Source organism: Apodemus sylvaticus, chromosome 23, assembly GCF_947179515.1.
Source record: "Apodemus sylvaticus chromosome 23, mApoSyl1.1, whole genome shotgun sequence".
In the NCBI taxonomy this organism is placed as follows: domain Eukaryota; kingdom Metazoa; phylum Chordata; class Mammalia; order Rodentia; family Muridae; genus Apodemus; species Apodemus sylvaticus.
Genome location: NC_067494.1, coordinates 10,325,109 through 10,351,157, shown reverse-complemented (window position 1 = coordinate 10,351,157; position 26,049 = coordinate 10,325,109). Strand labels below are relative to the sequence as shown.

Genomic DNA, 26,049 nt, shown 5'->3' with positions numbered 1-26,049 from the left:
GGTTTTTTAGACTTTTATTTTTAATTGACAAAGATTAATAATGGACGACTGAGACTGAATGAGAGGTTGTTATGTGTGGCCAATGTTCAGCGAACTGAATCAGCATGCGCCACCTTCCCGTTTCTGCTCCTGACTCCACATCTCCAAACCTTATGGGGAGAGTTAGTTCAACCATACAGATGGGGAATTATATTTTGCTGCCCTGAAAACATTTCTTAGCACAGTAACTACAAATACATATATATAGGCTAGAAATTATTGAGCTCCTTCACTACAATGGAAAAAGTGATGCCTACAGGCAGAGCTGCCTTCTAATACGGTTTCCTTGTACTTGCTTTCAACTGTGTTCCAGTAGCAAGGGGGGGGGGGGGGAATAATCAGCCATAGGAACAGAGGAAATGTTAACTAATTATCAGGGCCCAAACATATTTTTACCCTTCTTGCCTTTTTTCTAATTCTTATTTTAGTATTAATTTTTAAATTTAATTTTATTATAAAAAAAACCTGCAGAGCTGTGGAGGTGGGTCAGCAGTTCAGCACGTGTTGCTTTTCCAGAGGATCCAGGTTTGATCTTTTACTACCCACATGGCAGCCCAACCATATGTAACTCCAGTAGCAGGGACTCCACCGCCCTCTTCTGGCCCACATGGACTCCAGGCAAGCACATGGTACAAACATGCAGGCAAAATACCCAAAAGTAAAGATAAACCTGACAATCACCTATAAAATGTTGCAAAAAAATTAATCCACACCCAATCTAAGCAGACATAAACACCAGACCTTAACACTCAGTGTTAAGTCCCCACATGACAAAATTTAGAGTATTTTTGACCAATGGTTTTATTTCAAACTATGTCCATTTGAAAGGTGTTAAAATATTCAGTTTCTTCTAGGCATTAGCTGTGTGTTCCTGTGAGACTTTACCCCCCCAACCTGTGGTAAGGACCCTGGCAAGGTGCAGCCTATGGCCATTTAGGAAACTATGTCTCAGAATTCCTACATTTACCCAGCATCAAGTCCAGAAAAGGAGAATTTTTAAAAACTTGTGTCATTTTGTATGTTAACCACTTATTTCCCCCTATGGATCTCAGTCACTTATTTTTACACACCTTTTGCTCTAACCTGGTGACAGCAATGCAACTATTCCTCTAACAGACCAACCAGGTACAAGCAGGACTTTTCTGTGCATTTGTAAATGTTAGGGAGGGGTGGCTGGGTGTCTGAATAAGAGACACATAGGACGTTTGTCATGGCTTTCACATCACTCACCTAATCCTGTGCTGTTGTCTTGTGTCTCTATAAACTCAGTTCAAGAACTGTTACAGTGTAAGTTAACCTGAATTCACATTTTTTACTATTCCTGGGTCTTAAAATAGCTTTTAAAATTATTTTTTCAGACTCCTAGAGCCACGTACCCCATACTGTAATAGGCTGTTTCTTTGTCCTGCTCCCTAGAGTGGAGTTGGAAAAAGAGAAATTGAAACAGCTTGGCACCATACTGGCCTGAAAGAGGCCCAAGCTGAGACTGACGGGCCCAAAAAGGCTGAGAAATTCAGCCTTACAATAAAGGCCATAAACAAATTAAGCCATTCATCCAATTAAATGCCTCTCATCTTTTTTTTTAAATTTTTTTTATTCAATATAATTTATTTACATTTCAAATGATTTCCCCTTATCTAGCCCCCCACTCCCCGAAAGTCCAGTAAGCCCCCTTCTCTTCCCCTGTCCTCCCACCCACCCCTTCCCACTTCCCCGTTCTGGTTTTGCCGAATACTGTTTCACTGAGTCTTTCCAGAACCAGGGGCCACTGCTCCTTTCTTCTTGTATCTCATTTGATGTATGGATTATGTTTTGGGTATTCCAGTTTTCTAGGTTAATAACCACTTATTAGTGAGTGCATACCATGATTCACCTTTTGAGTCTGGGTTACCTCACTTAGTATGATGTTCTCTAGCTCCATCCATTTGCCTAAGAATTTCATGAATTCATTGTTTCTAATGGCTGAATAGTACTCCATTGTGTAGATATACATTTTTTGCATCCACTCTTCTGTTGAGGGATACCTGGGTTCTTTCCAGCATCTGGCAATTATAAATAGAAATGCCTCTCATCTTAAGCATCACAGCAGACTGTATAATAGCTGATGCTGGATCAGAGCTAATATGATGCTAGTCTCCCAGCACACCCATCCCATGCCCATTCCCCTAACAGGGCCTCTCTGGAATCTACCACTTACGTAAAATACAAAACAGGGACACAATACAGAGGGCAGGTGAGATCCTATCCAAACACCTTCCACTACTACACAGAACCTGTTATCTCTGGAGTATGGATTCTGCAACAAAGGCTCCAGACAGTAAGCCTGTCTCAACACTCCTGATTCTTTTGGACAAAGATGTGTCTGGTTGATTACTCCATATGCAAGCAGAACTTGAGTCTGAATCCTCAGTACCCACTTAAAAGTGGGAATGCCTGCATACCTGTGAGTCACACAGTAGGAGGACTGGAGATTACTGGAGGCAGCCTAGTTCCAGATTCAGCAAGAAACCCTGCCTCAAAGGAATGAGCATCCTTTTGGCCTCCTAGTGCACAACACCATATACATACACCACATACACAACAGGAGAAAAAAATACAGACTACACATGACAAAACTAAAACCCCCACCAAGGTTACAGGTACTACCTACCTATAAATTTACCTTTCATTTTAAAACTTTGTTACAATTATCTTTAGACTCTCGTATGTTTTCCCTTCATGTCAAGTCTGTATGCTGTTGCCTGATGTCAGAAGCTATCAGATGCCCTAGAATCAGAGGCATGACTAGTTGTAAGCCATGGGGTGCTGGCAATCAAACCCAACAAAAAGTGCTCTTAACCCTTGAGTCCATCTTCAGTTTAAAAGAAAATTCAAAACAGTACCCACTAATATTTGCCAATGTCTCCAGTATGAACACTGGTCTTCAGAGGATAAAAAAACTACCAAGGAATTTAATAACTGGTCAGAGGGACCTGATTAGAGCCATTCTTTTTTATTAGGATAGGGGGAAATGAGATTAAATATTTGTAGAGGAAAGCCAAATTGCTTTCCACCTCTAGAGAAATTGTTTCAGGCACATAAATTCCAGGCCAGTTCTACCATGAGACAGTCCCAAAATTAAAAACCTCTGTTCACAATACCTGTGTCTCAATGCAATTAAACACTAGTAAACGCTGAAAAATTGTTCTAATTGGTAGTTGCCAATGACCTATAAAATCCCAACTGACTGAAGTAGACGTCGCGGGAACTAGAATGCTGCAGAACTTCTGAGCCAAGCTGCCAAGCACTCTAGCACCCACCCACACCCTATTGTATCTCAAGACTTTTTTTCCCCCCAGACAGGGTTTCTCTGTATAGCCCTGGCTGTCCTGGAACTCACTCTGTAGTTGGCTGACCTCAAAACTCAGAAACCCACCTGCCTCTGCCTCCTGGGAGTGCTGGGTTTACAGGCATGCTCCACCACCGCCCGGCTTCTCAAGACATTTTTCTAAAATGCTTGTTCTTCCTTGTCCTCTCCTTCCACAGAGGCTCAGGGCTTTTTCCTAGTTAATACAGTACAGGTCCATCCCATTCCCACACCCTGGCATCTCACATTTGGTGCCAGCCTTAGCATGCATGCCCTCTGCTGGCTGACTGCTCACACCAAGTCAAACATTCCTAGGTCAAGGGCAGGGGGCAGGCTTAGGTGACTGTGCTTACTGCCAAGTCGTGACTGGAAGTCTGATGCTGGAATACTGCCAGAACCTCCCTCCCAAGTTGACTCCAAAAGCTAAACTGTCTTCAGCCCACACTGAAGCTGGGTCTAGCTCTTTAAATGGTTTCTGAAGGTCTGAAGTTTCTTTCTTCTAAGATTAAAGAATCCCTCATTACTGATTCTAAGACTTCCCAAGCAACTATAACACTAAGTATAACACTAGAAAACAGGGTTCAGAAATCTAAGCTTAAAAAAATGTCTATAAGCCGGGCTGTGGTGGCACATGCTTGTAATCCCAGCACTCTGCGATGCAGGGGCCAGCCAGGGCCATACAGAGAAACCCTGGCTCCAAAATATACCAAATCACCTCCTCCATCTTCCCACCCCAACTTTAACCTTGTTCCATTAATACCAACGCGGATGTCTACTCATTGAAATCTACCTCTCAACCTGTCGTGGCATGTAGCCAGAGCCTTTAGCAATTCTCTAAGTTCTGGCTGCCCAGAGTTTGACAAATTCTAAGGCCTGTGTTCTCTCCACTTTAAAGTTTTGGTGCAGTTCCTTTGTCCCTCAAAAATACTAACTAGCCCAATTTTATTATCTCCTATGCAGCCTGGTTAGTCATTTACTCAACTAAAGTCTTAGGAGTAAATACTTCCAATCTGCTACCAACCACCCAAATAAGGACATCCCATTTTATAACAGTGAACAAAAACATACAAGAGGGGAAAAATGAGCCAAAATTTTATTTATTTCTTGCATTTGAAGTATTCCTCGATGACATCCTTGGCCTGAGATTCTTTGCCATAGTCCTTAAAAAAATGCAAAATTACTTATTAACTATTTGATTCAGTCTTAACTATTTGATTCAGTCCTAAAGTTCTCAGCATTACTTCTGTAGCCATTTTCAGGGACCTTAAAGACTTTAGCTGTCCTCAAGGCTCGTAACATGGCATCAATATTGCCAGCCTTCTCTAAATTTCTGCAAAAACATTTTAGATGCAGATAGATTGGCTGGCTTTCAAAGTATGGCTTATCTTATGACTTCTTTTACTAAATAAAGGGCCATCAACATTTAAAAAGTAAAAGCCACACTTACCTTAACCACTACGCAGCTGCAACCAACCACCTTCCGTGGTTTCCCCTCTCGATCAATCTTACAGAGGCCTACCCATTCCCCTAGTTTCTTGTTGTCATCAACCTACCAAAGACAAAAGCAATTACCAACAAGAATTCAAACTAGCATGAAAACTCAAAAACTCCAAGGCGGCTGTGTCAGAAGGGTGACATGGCATTTTCCTCAAGGGTTCAGTAGAGGGAGCCAGTTGTCATCATGTACAGCCCACCACTGCCAATCAAAAAAGCCAGCCAGCCTAGTTCTGGTGCCCGCGGCTCAACCCCATTCCACTCAGGCAGGAAGCACCTCAGCTTACCTTTATCAGGTTGATCTGGTGCTCGGCACACAGTGCCTCCACCAGCTTGACATACATGGGCTCATCACAGTTGGATGCGAGCACACAGAGATGGGCTTGGCGCCTGAAATGCAAAACTCAAAGGTGAAACTAAACTGCAGCTTCAAGTGTTTCCAAAGCTCACTATACAAGACAAGTGCCTACCCAACTACTGGAGATTAGCCTTCCAATTTTCCTGTATAACCTTACCCTTTGGATTACCACATACCATTAAATCTTGATGAAACCTATATATGCGGGCTAGAGAGATGGCTCAGTGGCTAAGAGCACTGGCTGCTAGTCTAAAGGTCCTGAGTTCAATTCCCAGCAACCACATGGTGGCTCACAACCACCTGTAGTGGGATTTGCTGCCCTCTACTGATGTGTCTGAAGACATCTACAGTGGACTCACATTCATAAAGGAAAATAGAAACCTATATGGCCACAGGAAACCACGACCACTTTCCTTCAAGACGTTGCAAACCTAAAAGCTTACTCAAAGCAGTATTGTGCAGCAAGCATTGTAAATATTCACAACAGGATCGCAGCCCACCTGGATTCCAGTCAGCTTACAAGAATTACAATTATCAAAGCCATCTGACTTTACCAAGTATTCTAACATATACAAGGCTAATAATCGGGCAATGTTCTCCAGTTTCTGGGATATAGACAGACACTGCAATACTGCCATAAAAATTGTATTCGAAAACTATAGCGTTCCTCCCCCTCTCTACCTTTTAGCAAAAGTCACGGATGATCCCCCACGAGCTACAGGTTTGTCAGACTAGCGGTTTCTCACCCATGAACGAGGTACGGGGTGAAGGGGTATCCGACAATCCAAGTCATCACGCAAACACTGTAGCTTTATAAAGGCTGCTACTGTTTCTCATCCCCGATCCACACAGCAACCCACACATCTCAAGTGGGCTAGAGTTGATACCTTTTCCTATGTTTCCTGCTGGACGGATGACACTCAGAACCTTTGGGCTAACAGCATGAACTTCACGCTTTCTTCCCTCGGCTGCGGTTTTGTTCCGGCTGTAACACCCCACAGTATTGAGACTGAGACACGTACTTGTCTAAGGCTTTGGCAGCTTCGCGTATGCCACGTGCTAGGCCATCGTGGATGAGGGCAGTCTTCAGCACCTCTTGTAGAGCAGTGTTGACGTCCATTACACCTCCAGCAGCTATGCTGAAATGCAGATACAATCGTTAGAACTCACGGCAGGCCAACTAATATGGAGAAAGCCCAGACCCGCGCCGTCCGCGGGAGGCCCACGCCCCAACTAGGGCCCATTCGCTCACCCTTCCTCGGCCATGGCGGTGGATTACGGGTGACGCCGAATCTTGAACGCACTGAAAAACAAAACACCTGTAAGACGCCTGTAAGGGCCAAAGCACTTCTCCACATTTGAAAATAAAAGTGCACGGAACAAGCTATCCACTGCGTACACGATTAATTCAGACTCACCCCGAGCTTCCGCCTCCGCGCAAGTTGGCGGCGGCAGGGGAAAAGGCCGCTGGTGGCCGCATGACAGTATTTAAGCGCTCCGCTGGACTCCTGTGCGCATGTGCAACTCCTCCCACCAAAGAGGTGGCTTACGTGGTGCCGGGCCATAAGAGTTTCCACTTCCGCCTTTAGGAGCGTTTTTGTTAAGATCACGGCGGCGGGATTTCCAGCAGGCATTGCAGCGGGCAGCTTTCTACCCAGGGGCATGGCCCATGGAGGTCCCACTATTTGCTTCTACGGAACGCGAGAGGAACCAAACTACTGTCGTTTTCCTTGCTGCATTACAAAATTAACTTGTCTTAAGTAGTTTTTTCATGTCTTCTCGTGAAGCTTCCTGTTGACAACACTGGTCCATTATGCTGAGCGTGACCGGAGGATACATTTTGGTCTCTTTGTTTTGAACCGCTCTGAGTGGCTGTGTTTTGTCTATGATCGCAAACCCCAATGCTTTGCAAAGTGTTTAAGACCTTCCAGCCAGGTCAGATCCTGGTTCTGAGTGCAATTGGTTCTGAATGAACATTTAGGTATGACCCTAGTTTATTTCCCGAGTCGCAGTTCCTCAGAAACTGGGATCCCTGAGATACACGTTAAACTCTCACTGTGGGGAAATCCTGGCATTTGAAACTCCCACATTCCACCCAGGACTTGGCCACCAGGAGTGGGATTCCAGAACCTTAAAGCCGGTTCCCGCCTCCGCCGACAAATGCATTTTAAATTTGAAGGAACCACTCACTCTTCTACTTCCAAAGCAAATACACAAGACAACGCCTCTCTCAGAAGCTATCCCCGAAGCCAGTCAGAGCTTCTAATAGCCAACACGGTGGATACACTGATCATTGTCGGACTCATGAATTTCCTGAGGGTTTCAGAAAGTTGATGAAGTTCCTTTTTTAGTTTTCTAATAAAGGTTTGGGTTTCGCCTTTAAAGCCTCACGCTTGCTTCCTTACCCCTGCAATTCAAAAAACGTATTTGATAGGTGGTTAGTTTCTCCCGGCGTATTTTCAGCCAGAGTCTATTGTGCTTTCTTAAAGATGAAAGACTGCAGACACTTAAAATATCTGCATTTTAAGAGAAAAAGCTAGTATTTTAGCCAAAGATTAAAATGTCAGAATGCCACGATGTTGGGGAGTGGAGATGATGAGGAAACAGAGGATTTGGAGTTTATGGCAGCATTTAAAAGAGGTTTGAACTTGAGTTCCAGACAGGTAAATACAGGAAGAGTATTAAGACAGGAAGAGAGCGCAAAGGAGAGGGCGCAGCCCGTGCCTTTTGGCTGGTTTTGGAAGTGATTTTGAAACATTACACAGTTGGAAATGAACATGGTTAAGTAGAATTTAACTAGTTTCCTTAGTACAGTGCTATTAAAAGTTAATGTGTTAGCCAGGCAGTGGTGGCACACGCCTTTAATCCCAGTACTTGAGAGGCAGGTGGATTTCTGAGTTCGAGGCCAGCCTGGTCTACAGAGTGAGTTCCAGGACAGCCAGGGCTACACAGAGAAACCCTGTCTCGAAAACCAAAAAAAAAAAAAAAGAATGTTGGTGGTGTCTCCTCAATACCACCTGTGCTGTTTAGTTTTAAACCAATTCAGACTTGATTTCTCTCCACACCTTTGAAGTCAGTTCCTTGTCCTAATAGTCCACCCCAATAAATACCTTTCTGTCAGCAGTAAACATCCCCTTTTAACAACTGGAGCACCCTCCCACACACACACTTAAATCTTGATTGTGTAATCATTTTAATACCCAAAGGGAAGTTATTTTTCACGTGATGAAGATTTTTGTTTTAGATATAGATTCTCTTATTTCACTCACTCTTTAGCAACAGCCTCTCAGTTTTAGGTATTGGCAAAAGTGGAGGAAATTTCATATAGAGGTTAGTAGCCCATACCCAGCACATTCTAGCAGTCACATAATATATACAAATATGGGCTAGAAAGCATATATGCAAAACAGTGGGGCGTGACCCTGTGCATGCAGAAGGCTGCACCTGACTCCAGGAATAGGCTTCACATAGCCAGCCACATCTGGCAGAAATCAAAACCAAGCCAGTTAGCACTGATCTTGGAAAGATAATCAGTGTAAATCATAGGAAAGAGGACAGGGTGAGCAGAGCTGTTGTGAATGTACAAAAGGACACTGTATATCACCATAGAGCCATGAAAGTAGGCCCATTACTACTGATGGAAGGAACACGATTGTAATACAGTAACACTATGCCAAATTCTCGCAAAGTACCAATGGATAAATGTTTTCTAAAAAAAAAAAAAAAAAAAAAAAAGCTAGATATGGTAGCTCACGTCTTTTAACCCAGCACTTGGGAGGCAGAGGCAAGCAGATATCTGTGAGTTCAAGGCCAGTCTGGTCTACAAGTTCCAGGACATTCACCAGGTTACACAGAGAAACCCTGTCTCAAAAAAAAAAAAAAAAAAAGATAAATAAATGAATAAAAAAATTAAAAGTAATTTCTAAAATCAGGCTGGGACTGGAGTCTAACAGTGGTAGATTGTGTGCCTGGCCCGGTTCAGGCCCTAGCACCATATGTGTGTACACTCATACTATAAAAGGAATGAAGGACGATAAGAATATTGGTGGTGTCTCCTCAATACCACCTGTGCTGTTTAGTTTTAAATGTTAAGGTACCACAGCTTAGAATCACCCAAGAAGAAAGCCTGGATTGAAAACTTGCCTGGATTAGGTTGGCTTCTGGGAGATTTTCTTGGTTGTTAATTGACGTGGGAAGACCCAGCCCGCTGTGGGTAGCACAAGTTGGCTCCCTGCCGTGATGGACTGAAACCTGGAATTATAAACCACATAAAGCCCTCTCTCCCTAAGTTGCTTTTAGTCAGGTTGAGTGTCACAGCAACAGAAATGAAACTTGAGCAGGACCCTACGTGATAATGCTACTGTTAGCCCTTATTAAGTAATGTGAATGTGTCACAGTAGAGTGTATAATTCTAGTATACCATATGTTGAGGCAGGAGAATCATGAGTTGAAGGCCAGTTTTAGCCACATGAAATTTGAGGCCAGCCTGGGCTAACAGATGAGACCCTGTCTCACAAACTAAAAACAATGAGATGATGATGACATCAATTTTTTTTTGTTGTTGTTTTTTTTTTTTTTTTTTTTTTTTTTTTTTTTGGTTTTTCGAGACAGGGTTTCTCTGTGTAGCCCTGGCTGTCCTGGAACTCACTCTGTAGGCCAGGCTGGCCTTGAACTCAGAAATCTGCCTGTCTCTGCCTCCCAAGTGCTGGGATTAAAGGCATGCGCCACCACCTGGTGAATTTTTATTTTAATGAAATCAAGACAGAAAGTTTCTCTGTTCCTAAAATCAGGGCCAAATAGATGGAATCTAGCCTTTCCTGACAGTGGACTCCAACGCTTTTGCTTTGAATGCAATCATTTGACACCTAGGGGGAAAGGGTGTCACTGAGAATTCAAGGATCACTCTTCTGATTACAGTTTGACAATAAGATAACCACTCCTATCTTACTGTGCTAAAAATTTGCATAGATGGAAAAATATTGCAATTAGGCAGAGAAAGAGAGAAGAAATCAAGATTTCTGAATCATCTAAATATAGGTGTGGTTTGCTAGGGCAGGTGTAACAATAAACATACATTTAATGTCTGAAGACACAGAAACGTATTACCTCATACTCTAGTTAGCTTCTAAAGCTGTGCGAGTTAGCTTCGCGCCCGGTCCCTAGCTCCTGGACTTTGTGAGTCTGGTTTCTTGATTAACTTAGCACAGACCCAATCCTCCCCACATGACATTCTTCCTTGAATCTCGGGGTCTAAAGTTTTTCTTTTTGTGAAAGTATCTGTCAGATTAGGAGAGTCACCTTGCTTCAGGTGACCTCATTTTTTTTTTTTTTTTTTTTTTTTTTTTTGGTTTTTTGAGACAGGGTTTCTCTGTGTAGCCCTGGCTGCCCTGGAACTCACTCTGTAGACCAGGCTGGCCTTGAACTCAGAAATCTGCCTGCCTCTGCCTCCCAAGTGCTGGGATTACAGGCGTGCACCACCACGCCCGGCTAGGTGACCTCATCTTAACTAAGCATAAAATGCTGTTCCAAGGGCTGGAGAGATGGCTCAGTGGTTAAGAGCACTGACTGCTCTTCCAGAGGTCCTGAGTTCAAATCCCAAAAACCACATGGTGACTCACAACCATCCATAATGAGATCTGATGTCCTCTTCTGATGTGTCTGGTTGAAGGCAGCTACAGTGTACTCACATACATAAAATAAATAAATCTTTAAAAAAAAATGCTGTTCCAAATAATGGATTGTCTGAAGTACGGAGGATTAGGGCTTTCAAGGTAAATTTTGAGAGAACCACTGTACTGGTTTTGCGGCAGCGTGACCCAAGCGTTATCTAAGAGAAAGGAGCCTGAGTTGAAATGCCTCCATGAGATCCAGCTGAAAGGCATTTTCTCAATTAGTGATCAATGGGGGTGGGCCCAGTACATTGTGGGTGGTCCCAGGTGGTCCTGGACTCTATGAGAAAGCAGACTGAGCAAGCCATGGGGAGCAAGCCAGTAAGCAGCACCCCTCCAAGGTCGGTCTCTGCAGCATTTTGCCCTGCCTGAGTTCCTCAGTTGACTCCCTCCAATGACTGACTTTGATCTGGAAGTGTAAGCAGAATGAACCCCTTCCTCCCCAGCTTGCTTTCTGGCCTTGGTGTTTTTGTCAAAGCAATAGAAATTCTGAGTAAGATACACAGTTCAAATTTTGTCAGTGTCAAAAATGGAAGGGCTGTAAAATAGATTAAGCAGGAGGATCTTTGATTTGGACTGAACACACACACACACAAACACACACACACACACTGACACGCGCACACACACATACACATACGTCTCTGTGCTTGAGAGACTGAGTTTGAATCCTCAGAACTCTTGTAAAAGCTATACACTTAGCATAGATATGTGTCAGTTTCTTGTGCGCAGGTAGGAAATGAGTGATAAAGTTGGCAAATCCCCAGCAGCTGAAGGGCCAGATGGTCCAGCAAAAAGCAGCGGGAAAACAAGGAAGTGACCATGCCTCTAACACAAGATGGAAGATGAGCACCGCCTCCTGAGGTGGTTCTCTGGCTTACACATTCCTACTGTAGTACGTGGATATCTGAATTCACACATGCATACGGGGGGGGGGGGGGGGAGAAGGAAGAAGGGGGGATGGGAGAGAGAGAGAGAACTAAATAACTTTTGATGTTAAAAAAAGTAAAAAATATAATAAACAATATAATAAAATATAATAGTAAATAATAAATATAATACAAAATATAAATAAAGTAATGGTGCACACCTTTAATACCAGCACAGTCAGGAAGCATCTCTACGAGTTCGAGGCTAGCCTGGTCTACACAGTGAGTTCCAGGGCCACAGAGAGAAACCCTGTCTCAAAAACACCAGAAACTAAAAGGTAAAAAACTATTTTCAAAAAATTGAAAGAGAAACCAGAGCTGGATACCGAAGTCCGGCTGAGGTGCACAGAGCTCTCTCTTTAGCCCATCTCAGAGGAGTTAGAATCCCCGCCCACTCTGTGGCTAGTCTTAGCAGGTTTCTCGGTCATTCAGTGAAGGTGCTACTCGGGCTGTAATATTGTGAGGATGAAATGAGTGGCGCCTTAAAATGTTTCTTGACCTGGTAGAGAATTATTTACCTTGACCAAAGATGTGTGGAGAGGGCTGGGAAACCGCTCCAATGGAGAATGTTTGCACAGGGAGAGTGCAGGAGGTCCTGCTCTCCATTGCTTAGCACCACAGGAAACCAGGAAACCGGAAGCCATAGTTCTCTCAGCATTGAGAAGGCAGAGCAGGCCTGGTCGTCAGAAGTTGAAGGTCACCGTGTATCCAAGACAACAAAAGGATTTTAATGGTCTAAAATGTGATGATAATTTGAATTATCAAATCAATGGAAAGTAGATCTTCTTTAGGTTTTTTCAGACAGGGTTTCTCTGTGTTTCCCTGGCTGGCCTGGAACTCACTCTGTAGACCCGGCTGGCCTCGAACTCTGAAATCCGCCTGCCTCTGTCTCTCAAGTGCTAGGATTAAAGGCGTGCGCCACCACTGCCTGGGAAAGTAGGTCTTACCCTCACTAACCATTCTTAAGACTGGGACTGAACTCAGTCGGGAGCCAGGTGTGGAATTCAGGGCGTGGGAAGCCAAGGTAAGAGAATCAGCTGGATCTAGGCCACAATGCGAGTTTACAAACAGCGTAGGCTCTGCTCTTTCTCAAACAAACAACAAAATCCTGGCCCTCGGATGTTTCAACAGTGAAAGAGTAAGGAGTTAAATGAGCGGCCCTTACAGGCGCTCTTGGGTCGGCTAGTGTTGCCTTCTGTTGCAGCTCTGTACTTTGCTATCTGCTATCAGAGGTTTCGATTAGCTGTCACTGGTGCCCAGGTGGCAGAAGGTCTCTGCATTTGCAAATGGCAGGCTTTTCTACTTTTCAAACCAAGGAAAAGAAAGTGTGATCACTGTAGAAAATGTGAAAAATGTTCCCCTGGGCACACAAGTAAAACCACAGATAAAGAGAAAAAAAAAAAAGTAAGGACAGGCAGACCCAGTGGGAGGGCGACAACAAGAGATCAATCAGGCAAACGCAAAATTCCATTAATTTCTTTGAAGAAATGAGGAGCCAAACGACACTAGGCCCACATTTTGCAAGGGCCAAGAGACTACTTCCTACACGTATGTCTATACTTAATAAAAATAACCTTAAAAATCACCCAGAAAGAAACAAAACAAATAGCATTCACCACCAGATGGCTGATACTTTATAATGATTCATATGTCATATTCCAGGGAAAAACTCATGTGGAAGAGAAATGGCGTGGGAGGGAAAGCTCAGATGTTCCAGGGTGAAGAGCCTCACTAATGATAAATATGAGAATATGTGTAAAAAAAAAAGTCAGTGTTCCTCTTTTTTTTTTTTTTTTTTTGAGACAGGGTTTCTCTGTGTAGCCCTGGCTGTCCTGGAACTCACTCTGTAGACCGGGCTGGCCTCGAACTCAGAAATCTGCCTGCCTCTGCCTCCCAAGTACCGGGATTACAGGCGAGTACCACCACCGCCCAGCTGGTTTTCCTCTTAGTTAAGGAGATGCACGGGACTAGAGAGGGCTCATTGATTAAATACAGTGGCTTCTCTTCGAGAGAACCCAGGTTCAATTCCCAGCACCCACATGGCAGCTCACAGCTGTCTGTAACTCGAGTTCTAGGCCATCTGACACCCTTACACAGACACACATGCAGCAAAACAAACTTACAGTTGAGGATGGATTCTCTGTTTTGATTGTTAGGTTAAGCTGTAAGATAATTTTTCTACTTCATATGTTCCTTCCCATAATTTATCTGATTTCATTTATTTTATATGTATGAGTTGTTTGCCAGTTATGTGCGTCTGTGTACCAAGTGCATGCAGAGACTAGAAGAGGGGGGTCAGATCCTCCTGGAACTGGAGTCACAGCTGGTTGTGGGTCCTCTAGAAGAACAGCCAGTGCTCTTAACCCCTAAACCATCTCTCCAGTGCAGTGTATGTATTTCAGTCAGGTACATCCTATAAAAGCAGAGACACCAAGTGGTAAATAGGATATTTTCCCCCTAAAGTTCTTTTGAGAGCACAAGTTTGCCTTATTGTGCATGTATTCTAAACTAGTTCATTCCGGCCCAGGCTTTTCCATAAACTGAGTAGAGCAGAATCGAATCCGTCTAAGTTTGATGATTAGGAAGGCAAGAAGAAGCTTGTGCTGTTGTCGGGAGAGGAGCGTGTATGCAGCTTCATGAACGTGGAGGTCCCAGGGTCACAAAACAATGCCAGGTGTATTAATCAAAGAGAGGCATGTGCCAAGCCCAAGCCAAGTTACGCCTCAGGTTGCTGAGATATGAATGTGTTTATTAAATTCTTAATTAAGTGAGCAAAAGCTTGGAATCATCCGGTCCAGACCCCAAGAATCAGTGATACATAGACATAACACAGGAATATAATTTTTAACTGTTTAATTACATTTATTTATTTGTTTTGGGGGAGGGCACGAACACCCCAGTGCTCATGTGTAAGTTGAAGGACAGTGTGGGAGAGTGGGTTCTCCCCGTCCACCGTGTACATCCCAGGAATCTAACTTGGGTCACAGTGCTAGGCAGTAAGTACCCTTAGCTTTTCAGCCATCTTGCATGCCCAAGAATACATTTAATATATACATATATATCATATATATATATGTGTGTGTATATGTATGTGTGTATGTATATAATATATAATAACACATATGTATGTGTTTATGTGTATAATATATAATACCATATATAACATATATATTATAGTGTATATATATATATATATATATACTAAACGTGTAAGAATAGCTGCTGATTGCAGAGGGAAATAGATGTCAATATAAATGAAAAAAATTAGTTAAAAGGTTGCTAATACAAAGTTAAGAAAAGTTCTGATAGCGTGCAAGAAAGAAAGAAAGGCACGCGCGTGCGCGCGCGCGCGCGTGTGTGTGTGTGTGTGTGTGTGTGTGTGTGTGGTGTGTGTGTGTAGGGAGAAGGGCAGGTCGAGTTTGGGTGACACAACATCTGCAGTTAATACTGCAGTCCAGAAAGTGAGTTTTTAAAAAGACAGAAAGGAATAAAGAAAACTGTAAAAGAAAGAGCTGGAGGAAAGTCTTCCATGGGTTGAGGTTGGGTCAGAATGAGAACACGGTGTATTAGCAAATGGCGGTGGTGGGACTGGAGAGGTAGGCCAGTGGTTAGCGCTGACTGCTCTTCCAGAGGACCCAGGTTCAGTTCCTGACATTCATGGGAGTTGGCTCATGACTACCTTCAACTCCACCTCCAGGGATCCAAAGGCTTCCTTTGGAATCTACACTGGCGTACACATACGTTTTCAATTTATTCGTAAAGGTTTTTAATGAGATTGAAGCTGAAGCGGTTAGAGCCTACAGAGAGTCCGCAAATAGCTTGGAAGAATCCGTGCTTTAGCTAAGCCTGGTGTTTGGAGCGGCTCCCAAGTTCTTTGTCTCAGAACTGCTTCTAGCCCGCCTGGAATTTCTATATAATCTTCAGGCTCTGCAGTAACAGGGACTGTGCAAGATTCAGTTTGCTGAATACGGTTCTTTCCCAACCATTCTACTGTAGAGCCCAACGCTTTATAGTAAAATATTAATCGTCTCTGTCGAATCTACGGGTAGGTCACCATGCTACTAACAGCCATACAAGAGTTTCATTCATATTAAAATCACATCGACTGCAGGAGTGTGACTCAATCCTTCGCCTTGGCCTACATTTCCGAACTTAAACTTTTCCCAAATAATAAACATGGAGAAGACAAAGTGAGCTGTGGGCTGGGGCAGGGGCACTCCCAGGGGAGAGGAAGGGGCGCTTGCTTCCACCTCTTATCACCGAGGCATACATAATCACTCTAACTAGGTCATACAAGCCTTACAACCCCAGCGGTGGATATGAAAAAATAAGACAACAAAACAACAACAACAACAACAACAAACGAAACGGACCTTATCATTCAAAGACAGAGCAAGTGAGCCAATTTGCAAAGCAGCAGACACCTGCATCCACAGAAGGTTTCCACAGCCGGGCTTCTCAGCGTTCCTTATCCCTCTTGAGCACACACACACACACACACACACACACACACACACACACACACACACACACGTCTTTTCCACCCTTAGGCACCAGCCTAGCCCTTTGGACCTACTGTCTTTAAAGGGCACAAGAGCTGACTTTCTCCTTTTTATTTGGAGCCCAGGATCGGCCTGGGCGGGGACCCCAGCTCCGCCCCTGCCCGCCCGAGCTCCCGTGGGTCCTTGGTTCCAGGGATCAACGAGGTTTCTTGGCCCGGCTCCGGTCTCCACCTCTGGACCGGAATGCGGAGTCGGATCCCCGCAGCTCGCCCGCTGTCGCTGTCACCGCATCCCGCCCGCTGAGACCAGAGCGCCGGAAGACCTGGAGAGCGGCTCATGGACGAGGCGGGCTCCCCGGCTCCTGCGGGGACAGGAGGTGACTGTGGTCCGCGGGCCGCGAGCTGTGGGCTTCGGCCTGCGTCTTTAGGATTTAAAGGCTTAGCTTGTTTAGTTGTTGTTGCTGTTGTTGTTTCTGAGACCTTCAGTCAGGGTGGTGTCTGGCCTGATCGTGTCGTCTTGGACTGCATTTCTTTTTTTCAGGTCTGGAGATTGCTTATGGGTACTTCCCAAACCTCTGCTTTTTAAGTAGGGGGTTTCAGAATGCTTTCAAATTTTTAGCAGCACATCATCAGGCCTAAAATGTTCTTTGGTATTCGCTGGTGTTCCTCTCACTTGTAACTTTCTCTCGTTTCCTTCTTCAACTCGGGCATATACATACATACATACGTACATATGTACATATGTATATATGTGTGTGGGGTGTATGTATGTGTATATGTGTATATATGTGTGTGTATGTATAAAATTAATTACTTTAGTACCCCAACAGCAGTTTCCTCTCTCGCCTCTCCTCCCATCTTCTCTGCCATCAGCCCTTCCACTCCTCCTCTGTTTCTATACAGAAAAGGGCAGGTGTCCCATGGATATCAACCAAACATTTAGCATAACAAATTGCAGGGAGACTGGGCACCTCCCCTCAGATTAAGGCAACCCTCGAATGCAAACTCTGGCATTTTTTTTAAAGGATTCTTAAGACTTCCCTATTTTGCATAGATTTTTTCCACCTGGCCTTTAATGGCTACCTCTGGAAAAGCAGATTAAATAAAAATTATTCTCCTCCTCCTCTTCCTCCCTCCCCTCCTCCTACTTCATTCCCCCTAAAAATCATTTAATTTAGAAACGGCTAAGGAATCTGCTTGGACATTTGAAACTCAGTGATTGGGTCTCTGACAGTTTAAATGGGGTGGGGTTGGGGGATGGGGGGTGGGGTGGCAGGGAGTGTGAAATGAGTTGATTTAAAAGACCACTAATTAGTGTAGAAAATGACCAGATTTACATATTTGTGAGAATTGTCTTTCCAGACTGTTAAGCTCACCAACTGAATGGCCAATAAAGAGTTGGCACAACCAGCTTGCTCTGGTAAAGAGCTAGCATTACCTGTTTAAACACTTAGGCTCTGACCGAGTCTGTGTGGTAAATGACACTAGTAGTTTGAGAAAATGATATTTCTTTAGAGCCTGATCATTTCTTTTGGCAAATCACCCTGCTGCTCATCACTGAAGGGATTTTTGAAAAGAGCAGTCAAAAGATAGATCAGATGGCTTAAGATTTTCCACGTTGAAATTCTAACTGAAGGGGCTCTGCATGAAACTGTCTCGAGTTTGCAGTGATATTTCAGGTCTGATTTCTGTTTGGTCATAACTAATGTATTTAGAATAGGCTTTCATCTCAACAGGTGTTCTCAGAGTCTACTAACTCCATATAAAAGACCACTTGTGTGTTTTACCCAGAATCCCAGTTACACTCCTGTAATAGCAACCTGTTTGTATTCAAGGTGACGGCTCTGGAGGAGGTACAAGACAGACATCCAGGCGACTGTCAAGAGAACAGATTTTTGTACTGGTGTCAGCAGCGTCCATGAACTTGGGCTGCATGATGACCTATTCCATCCTTGGACCGTTTTTCCCTAAGGAGGTAAAACATTTTTATACCGTATATAAATACAATATAAAACTCTATTTAAAAAACACTCTATTTTTTTTAAAAAAGCCTTTCAGTTATATAATTTTGGAGATTATAAAATATAAGACTTTTATGGGGGGAAGGTGTGGCTCAGCAGTTAAGAGTGTGCCCTGCTCTTCCAGATAACCTGAATTCAGTTCCCAGCACCCATATCAGGCAACTCAAACCATCTTTATCTCTAGTCTGAGAGGGATTTGGTACTTTTGGCCTCCACAGACCCCCACTGCTCACGTGGAAGTATCTCTACACGCATACGTGCACACACATATAATTAAAAACTTAAAAATCTTCAAAATAAATAAGATATAAAAATGTACCTATAGTATAGAGTGTGTGTGTGTGGTTTATGATAGTTATAGTGTGTGTGTTTGTGTTGTATGATAGTTGTAGTGTGTGTGTGTGTGTGTGTGTGTGTATGTATGTGTGTGTGTGTGTTTGTGTGGTGGGGAGGGACTGTTAGGCCATGTGTGCGCAGAGGTCAGAGGTCAATGTCGGGCTTCTTCATCAAGACATGGTCTCTCACTGTACCTGGAGCTTACCTGTTCAGTTAACCAGCAGGCCACTGAATCCTCCTGCCTTCCTCCTAGTGCTAGTATCACAGATGTGGATCTCAATAAGCTTGGTTTTTTATGTGGGTGCTGGGGAGCCAGCTCAGGTTGTCCTGGTTACACAATACCTACTGAGTCACTCCACACACAGCAAGAGACTATTTCTTGGTGTTTTATATATATATGTATATATGTATATATGTATATATGTATATATGTATATATGTATATATGTATATATGTATATATATATGTATATATGTATATATATATGTATATATGTATATATATATGTATATATGTGTATATATATATGTATATATGTATATATATATGTATATATGTGTATATACATATATATACATATATATATGTATGTATATATATGTATATAAAGTAAGAGCATCCTTTGGCTGGGTAACGCTCCTACAATATATTTGAGACTTTCTTTTCTTTCTTTTCTTTCCTTTTCTTTTCTATCATTTCTTTTACCAGGTAACTTGATCAATCTTTATTTTAAGTCTATAGCTACAAAAAGGGGCGAATCACTCACAAATGACCAAAAGGCCAGTGCTGCCTTCTGGTGTTGGACATATATGACGTAGGTGGTTTTTGGCTGAGTATAATGGCTCCTGCCTTCACTCGGGGCACTCAGGAGGCCGAGGCAAGCAGGCAGCTTCTAGGACTTTTGAGGCCAGCCTGATCCTGTAAGTGAATTCCAGGCAGCCAGGACCATAAACCGGGACTTTGTCTTCAAAGGGGGTTGGGGGTGGGGTGGGGTGGGAGAGATTTTGTGGCCCAGAGATTCAGACTGACTGAATTTGTTATGAACTCCAGAAGCAATGTTTGTACAAAGGTAGGATTCTGATTATCGTTGCCGGCCTCCCTCTGACCTTTGCCCTCTCCGTGGTGTTTGGAACCGAAGCTGTGACACAAAGTTTAGTATGGAGTCCAGGGATACAATATGGATTGAAGGGAACTCGTTCTGGCCAGTTTAGACAATACGTTCAAGTGTTTATTTTGTGCATCTTGCCAAAGTTTTAGGTCCATGGTGCACTGACAGCTTCTCAGTTCTTAAACCACCTCAATAGCCTGTACCCCTTCACTCAGGGGGCTGCGAGAGAGGGCTTCTCCGCTGAAGGAACAACGGAGCTTTGTATGCATAGAGCACTCTGGTTTTCACCACACCCCAACCATCCCAGAAGGAGAGAGAAAGGCAAGGGTCCCATTGTTTTTACTTTAAAATAGCAGTCTCCGAAGAGAAGGGCTTTCCCAGTTCAGCCCAATTTCACTGGAAGGTTAAATGTCTGTTCTGTGCTGAGCCGCAGATACATATGCTCAGGTACGGAGAAGCCAGGAAGTGACTAGGAATAAAAAAGATGAGAAAAGGAAGGAAGGAAGGAAAGAAGGAAGGAAGGAAGGAAGGAAGGAGGGAGGGAGGGAGGGAAGGGAGGAAGGAAGGAAGGAAGGAAGGAAGGAAGGAAGGAAGGAAGGAAGGAAGGAAGGAAGGAAGAGATCTTTAAGAAAAAGATGGCGAGATTAGCCTCGGGAATGGCTAATGCTTGGTAGATTCCCGCTAAGGAGAGCGGTGCGCCACTGCCTGAGACTTCTTCGGTTGAGTCTTAGTGAGGTGTGGCTTGAGAAATGGTAGTTCCTCTGGTAAATAACAGAGAGCGTCCTTGCAGATGTGGTCAGGGAGAGCAGAGTGACATCATATTCTTAGGGAACAGGAGACAGCTCACTGTGGCTTAAACTCAGGGCAGGGCAAATCCTTGACTCGACTGGGCCTCGGCCGGGCACGCTGCAGCTGGAAGACAAGAACACTCGAATGCACGCCCAGGACTTGGCGGCCGGGAGAACATCAGTGGTTGGTCAGATTTGGGTTTTGTGAAAAAAAAAATAGCTACAGGAGGCTCTAACTCAGCCTTCCTAGAGCTTCTAGACCCTTAATATGGTTCCTCATGCTGTGGTGACACACCCCCCCCCCAACCATAGAATTCTTTCTCTTACTTCGTAACTGTAATTTTGCTACTGCTATGAATCATAATGCAAATATTGTATGCGATCCACGTGAAAGGGTGATTTGACCTTCACGGAGGTGTAGAGACCCACAGGTTGAGAACTGCCTGCTCCAAGGGTCTAGAAAGTGTCTTAATTAGGGTTTCTGTTGGTGCAATGAAACACCATGACCAAAAATCAAGTTAGGGAGGAAAGGGTTGATTTGGCTTCGACTTCCATATCGCTGCTCATCATTGAAGGAAGTCGGGACAGGAACTCAAACAGGGCGGGAACCTGGAGGCAGGAGCTGGTGCAGAGGTGCTGCATCCTGGCTCGCTCATCCGCTGTCTTATAGAACTCAGAGGCACCTGCTCAGAAGGAGCCCTACCCACCATGGGCTGGGCCTTCCTCATCAATTATCAATTAAGAAAATGCCCCGAAGGCTTGCGTACAACCTGAGCCTACCGAGGCCTCTTCTCAACTGAGGCTCCCTCTTCTCCGGTGACTCTAGTTTGTACCAAGTTGACATAAAGTTAGCCAGCACAAAGGGAAAAGCCAACCGAAGTGCAGTCTGTCCTATGCAGTCACAGCACAGGCCACTTCTATGGCCTGGAAAGGCACAGGGCTGCTCCTTTCTAGCGAGCAAGTAACTCTTCAGCAACAGACACTGTGGGGTCCTCTAATCTAGGACAATTGTGCCTCTGTCATCTGGAGATATCTCAGTTACAGGGATGTCCCCTGCCTTCCAATGCCAGTTTCAGGTCCCTCGAATCACAAGCTCTAGCCTGAAGCTTGTGACTAACTGGCTACAAGTTGGGGTTCATACATACCCGACCTTGGGATTGATTAACTTGATTAATTGGCCACAGAACTCAGGGAACCACTTAAGGGCATGAATTTATTATATAGAGCATGAATAGGCCAATGTATTGAGTGACATGTGACTGATCAAGGACACCCACAGTTTCAACTGTGTAGAAACCTATGAACCTTGTGCCTTTGGAGTTTGTGGACATCTCACTGTATAGCACAATAATTTACAGACTGGGCATAGAAACACAGCTAGGCCTGACAGCCCAGGTTCTCTTTACTCTCTATGTAATATTTCTACCCCCAAGGTATTAGGCAGGGCCCCTCCAGAAGGAGAAGGGTCTTATAACCTATCTGACAAGCTAGATGAGAGTTACAAGCCAGGAACTGTCAATCACACATATACACAGACACACATGCAGGCACACAGACAGACAGACAGATACACACATAGACACAGACAGACAAGACACACAGACAGATACACACAGACAGCCAGACAGATACACATCCAGGCACACAGATAGACAGACAAACACACATACAGGCACACACACATCTGCAAGCACACAGACAGACACACAGATACAGATAGATACACATATAGATACAGACAGATACACAGACACATATACACATATAACACACATGCAGGCACTCAGACAGACAGACAGACAGACACACACACACACACACACACACACACGTGCACACGCTGTGTATAATATATAATATAGTAACATATATATATATAAAACATGTATAGAGTACAAGAAAGAAAGAAAGGTGTGTGTGTGTGTGTGTGTGTGTGTGTGTGTGTGTGTGCTGGTAAGATGGCTCAGTAGGTAAAGGTACTAAGTTTGCTGCCCTGGACCCACATGGTAGAAGGAGAGAATTGACTCTGCAAGCTGTCTGTCTTCTGCTTGTGTGCTGTGGTACATGCATATCTTCACAAATGTAGTAACAGTATTTTTTTTTCAAAAAATCCAAAATATGTGTATCAGTGAGAGAGACCCTGACGGAAATAGCAGAAGACACCATTGTCCTGCTCTGCCCTCCCTACCTATCTGAATGCACCTGTACGTTCACACGCTTGTGCACACACACATGTGCACACTCATGCACACAAACTGTAGCATGAGAAAAACAGGAAAAGAAATGTGATTGTGGCTACTGTAGAGAAAACAGTTTTAAAATATGTATGTATGTATGTATGTATCTATCTATCTATGTATCTATCTATCCAGTTTTTTATTTTTTAAAGATTTATTCATTTTGGGCATGTATGTATGTGTACCTCATACACGCAGTGCCCTCGGAGGTCAGAAGGTAGGTCCCCTGGAACAGACGTTGCTGATGTTGTGAGCTATGCAGGAGCAGCACCTGCTCTTAACTGCTGATCCATCTGCCCGGAGTCTGAGGATGCATTCTGAAGGGCTCTCAGGTGTGCGCATCTCTGGGTGAAGCTGTTTGATGCTCTGGTGAGAGGATGAGTTGAAACCACTCTGCTGATTGTAAATACTCAGGAGGACACACAGCCAGGCGCAGAAACGATGCGTGAAAGGGAATTGCTGACTCTCAGAGAACAGCCGTGTGAGACTCCACACTCCATTTCACATCGACTTGGAGTTTCATAGTTTATCCTTAAACGTCATTCCGTTTTATTTTTTCCTTTCCTTTTTTTTTTTTTTTTTTTAAATACAGGGTCTCACTGTGTAGCTCTGGATGGTCTAGTTCTTGCTTTGTAGACCATGCTGGCCTCAAACTCATAGAGATCCTGCTCCCTCAGCATCCCAAGTGCTGGCATTAAAGATCTGTCTGTCTGTCTGTCTGTCTGTCTGTCTGTCTTCTTTTTCAAGACAGGGTTTCTCTGTGTATCCCTGGCTGTCCTGGAAGTCACTCTGTAGACCAGGCTGGCCTCGAACTCAGAGATCCTCCTGCCTCTGCCTCCTAAGAGCTGGGATTAAAGACATGTACCACCACTGCCTGGCTCTCTCTCTATTTTTTTTTAAAGATTTATTTATTTATTATATGTGAATACACTGTAGGTGTCTTCAGTTACACCAGAAGAGGGCATCAGATCTCATTACAGATGGTTGTGAGCCACCATGTGGTTGCTGGGCGATTTGAACTCAGGACCTTCTGAAGAGAAGTCAGTGGTCTTAACCACTGAGCCATCTCTCTGGCCCCAAGGGCTGTATATTTTAACCCTTAAACGGATATACACCCAATGTGAGGATCTGAGGCAAGACAGACAGGGAAAATCATTGGCATGACTATTGTAAAGACACTGGTGTGCTCGTGCTCCTGTTGTGAGAAGCACACACCCACGTTGGGATGGGTATTGTGCCCCTCTCGATTCCTAAGCCCCGCCTCTCAGTCACAGATGTCTGTTTAAATCTATTTAAAATGTAATAACCCCCATCTGTACCTCATACTAAGCTTCTGTTTTGCCTGACATTGATTGGTCCTGAATTTCTTTCTGTGTGGTGAGATGAAGACCATTGACTTGAGGCTGGAGTTGAGCTCAGTTGGTGGTGTTTGCCTAGCACAAAGCCCAGTGTTTGATGTGTAGCATCACGTGACTAGGTGTAGTGGTACATGCCTGTACACCACTCAGGAGGCAGAGGCAGGAAGATCAGGAGGAGTTCAAAGCCAGCCTTAGCTACACAGTAAGTCTTAGGCTAGCCTGGACTACATGGCATACTATCTCAAAAAGCCATTAAAAATAATAATAAAAAAAAAATAAAAACAAAAAAACAAAAAAAAATCAGTAAGCCGGGCGGTGGTGGCACACGCCTGTAATCCCAGCACTCTGGGAGGCAGAGGCAGGCGAATTTCTGAGTTCAAGGCCAGCTTGGTCTACAGAGTGAGTTCCAGGACAGCCAGGACTACACAGAGAAATCCTGTCTCGAAAACCAAAATAATAATAATAATAATAATAATAATAATAGTAAAATAAAAGAAGAATCTCAGCTTGAGCTGAGTAGAGGTCTCTGAAAAGAACTCTCCTAGAAGTGGTGGTATGAGGCGTTTCCCTGGCCTCTGCCTCCCTGGCTCACAAATCAACCATACCTGCACAATTTGAAAAGGGGTTTTAGGGACTTAAGAGGTGGCTCAGTGGTTAAGAACACCTACTGTTTTCCCAAAGGATGTGAGTTCAGTTCCCAGCACGCGCCACAGTGGCTCACAACTGCTTGTAGCTCTAGTCCCAGGGAGTCCGTGCTTCCAAGCACTCCTGCACACCTGTGGGGTGCATGCACATACGCAAGTGCCCACAAGTTGATTCAAGGTGCTGCATCATCTACAGCAAGGTTAGATGTCCCTGGCGGAGCAGGCTCTAAGGATTAATAATCCCAACTAACTATGGAGAGTAAACTGTGGAGAGCATCTTTGATCATGTGGTCTGTGGGAAGCATCCTTCATCTGCATTCCTCACAGGACAAAATTCTCCCCAAATTAAGCATGGGCAGAAGGCATGGAGCCTACTGGCTGGCCCTTCCTATGACCCATTTGCCAGTTCATGACATTTTCTCTCCTTGATGTTATTTTGGCTTTGGTTATTTTCTTCTAAAACTGGCAGCTGGCATGTGCTCGCTCTGTGTTTATTTTGGGTGGAGTGCAAATCTGTAAGGAGAAGTGATACCAAAAAGGAAGTCTGTCTGCATCAGCTGTTTCCTCAGCTCTGGGACTGAGGAGCTCCCAGAGGCTCCATTTCCTTGTCCCAAGTATTTTTTTTAATTCTGAAATCCTGACTTTTACTCCCATAAGGAGATTATTTATTTATTTGTTTGTTTGTTTATTTTCTCTGTGTATCCCTGGCTGTCCTGGAACTCACTCTATGGACCAGGCTGGCTTCGAACTAACAGCACTAGGGAAGCAAAGCCCTGCCTTTGCTTCCCTAGGCCTGGGATTAAAGGTGTGTGCCACCATGCCTGACTGGGAATTCTTTATGGGCAAACTAAATGAATTACTTTCAAATCAGAGTCTAGATTTTTACCATCTACTTTCATATCTTCCCTTTATATATATATATATATATATATATATATATATATATATAGTGTTTTGAGATAGGATTTCTCTGTGTAGCCCTGGCTATCCTAGAACTCACTCTGTAGACCAGTCTAATCTCGAACTCAGAAACCCACCTGCCTCTGCCTCCTAAATGCTGGGATCAAAGGAGTGCACCACCACCACTTGGCTATATTTTTTTAAAATATCAGAAACAGAAAGGTTTGAACAGGAGATAGGGCAGGGCCAACCACACTAAGCACACATGAAAAGGTTCCAAGGAACCTGCTACTTGGTACGTTAATTTTTTATGGAAAGAA

General features: G+C 43.9%; 2 protein-coding genes and 3 non-coding genes across 6 annotated transcripts in view; 1 reads left to right on the top strand and 4 right to left on the bottom strand.

Moving 5' to 3' along the window:
• Positions 1-4,461: 4,461 nt before the first annotated feature.
• Positions 4,462-6,761, bottom strand: Rps12 (ribosomal protein S12). The gene is made up of 6 exons (XM_052169755.1): positions 6,656-6,761; positions 6,490-6,540; positions 6,260-6,376; positions 5,167-5,269; positions 4,833-4,934; positions 4,462-4,545 (listed from the first exon to the last, which is right to left on the bottom strand). The coding sequence occupies exons 2-6, from the start codon at positions 6,501-6,503 to the stop codon at positions 4,483-4,485; spliced, it is 399 nt and encodes a 132-aa protein (XP_052025715.1). The 5' UTR covers positions 6,504-6,540; positions 6,656-6,761; the 3' UTR covers positions 4,462-4,482.
• On the bottom strand, positions 4,627-4,754 carry LOC127674302 (small nucleolar RNA SNORA33). Its single transcript, XR_007975348.1, has one exon. It is a non-coding gene; the product is annotated as a small nucleolar RNA SNORA33 (small nucleolar RNA).
• Positions 5,003-5,075, bottom strand: LOC127674255 (small nucleolar RNA SNORD100). Its single transcript, XR_007975312.1, has one exon. It is a non-coding gene; the product is annotated as a small nucleolar RNA SNORD100 (small nucleolar RNA).
• On the bottom strand, positions 5,959-6,039 carry LOC127674294 (small nucleolar RNA SNORD101). Its single transcript, XR_007975342.1, has one exon. It is a non-coding gene; the product is annotated as a small nucleolar RNA SNORD101 (small nucleolar RNA).
• A 9,613-nt stretch (positions 6,762-16,374) lies between the features above and the next one.
• Positions 16,375-26,049, top strand: part of Slc18b1 (solute carrier family 18 member B1) — a 33,059-nt gene continuing 23,384 nt past the window's right edge. The window contains exons 1-2 of one of the 2 annotated variants that reach the window (XM_052169769.1): positions 16,375-16,713; positions 18,172-18,311. In XM_052169769.1, coding sequence (XP_052025729.1) covers positions 16,674-16,713; positions 18,172-18,311 — 180 coding nt within the window. In that variant the 5' untranslated portion in view covers positions 16,375-16,673. Of the gene's footprint in view, positions 16,714-18,171; positions 18,312-26,049 lie in introns of those variants that run through there. The other variant, XM_052169771.1, reaches the window with a different exon arrangement.

Bases quoted from the DNA above. Each gene is read 5' to 3' on its own strand.
- Rps12 (XM_052169755.1), bottom strand. The intron at 5,270-6,259 runs GTACGTGTCTCA...TTTGCATTTCAG, and splicing joins GCTGCCAAAGCCTTAGACAA to GCGCCAAGCCCATCTCTGTG. The intron at 4,935-5,166 runs GTAAGCTGAGGT...TGTCTTTGGTAG, and splicing joins ACCAGATCAACCTGATAAAG to GTTGATGACAACAAGAAACT.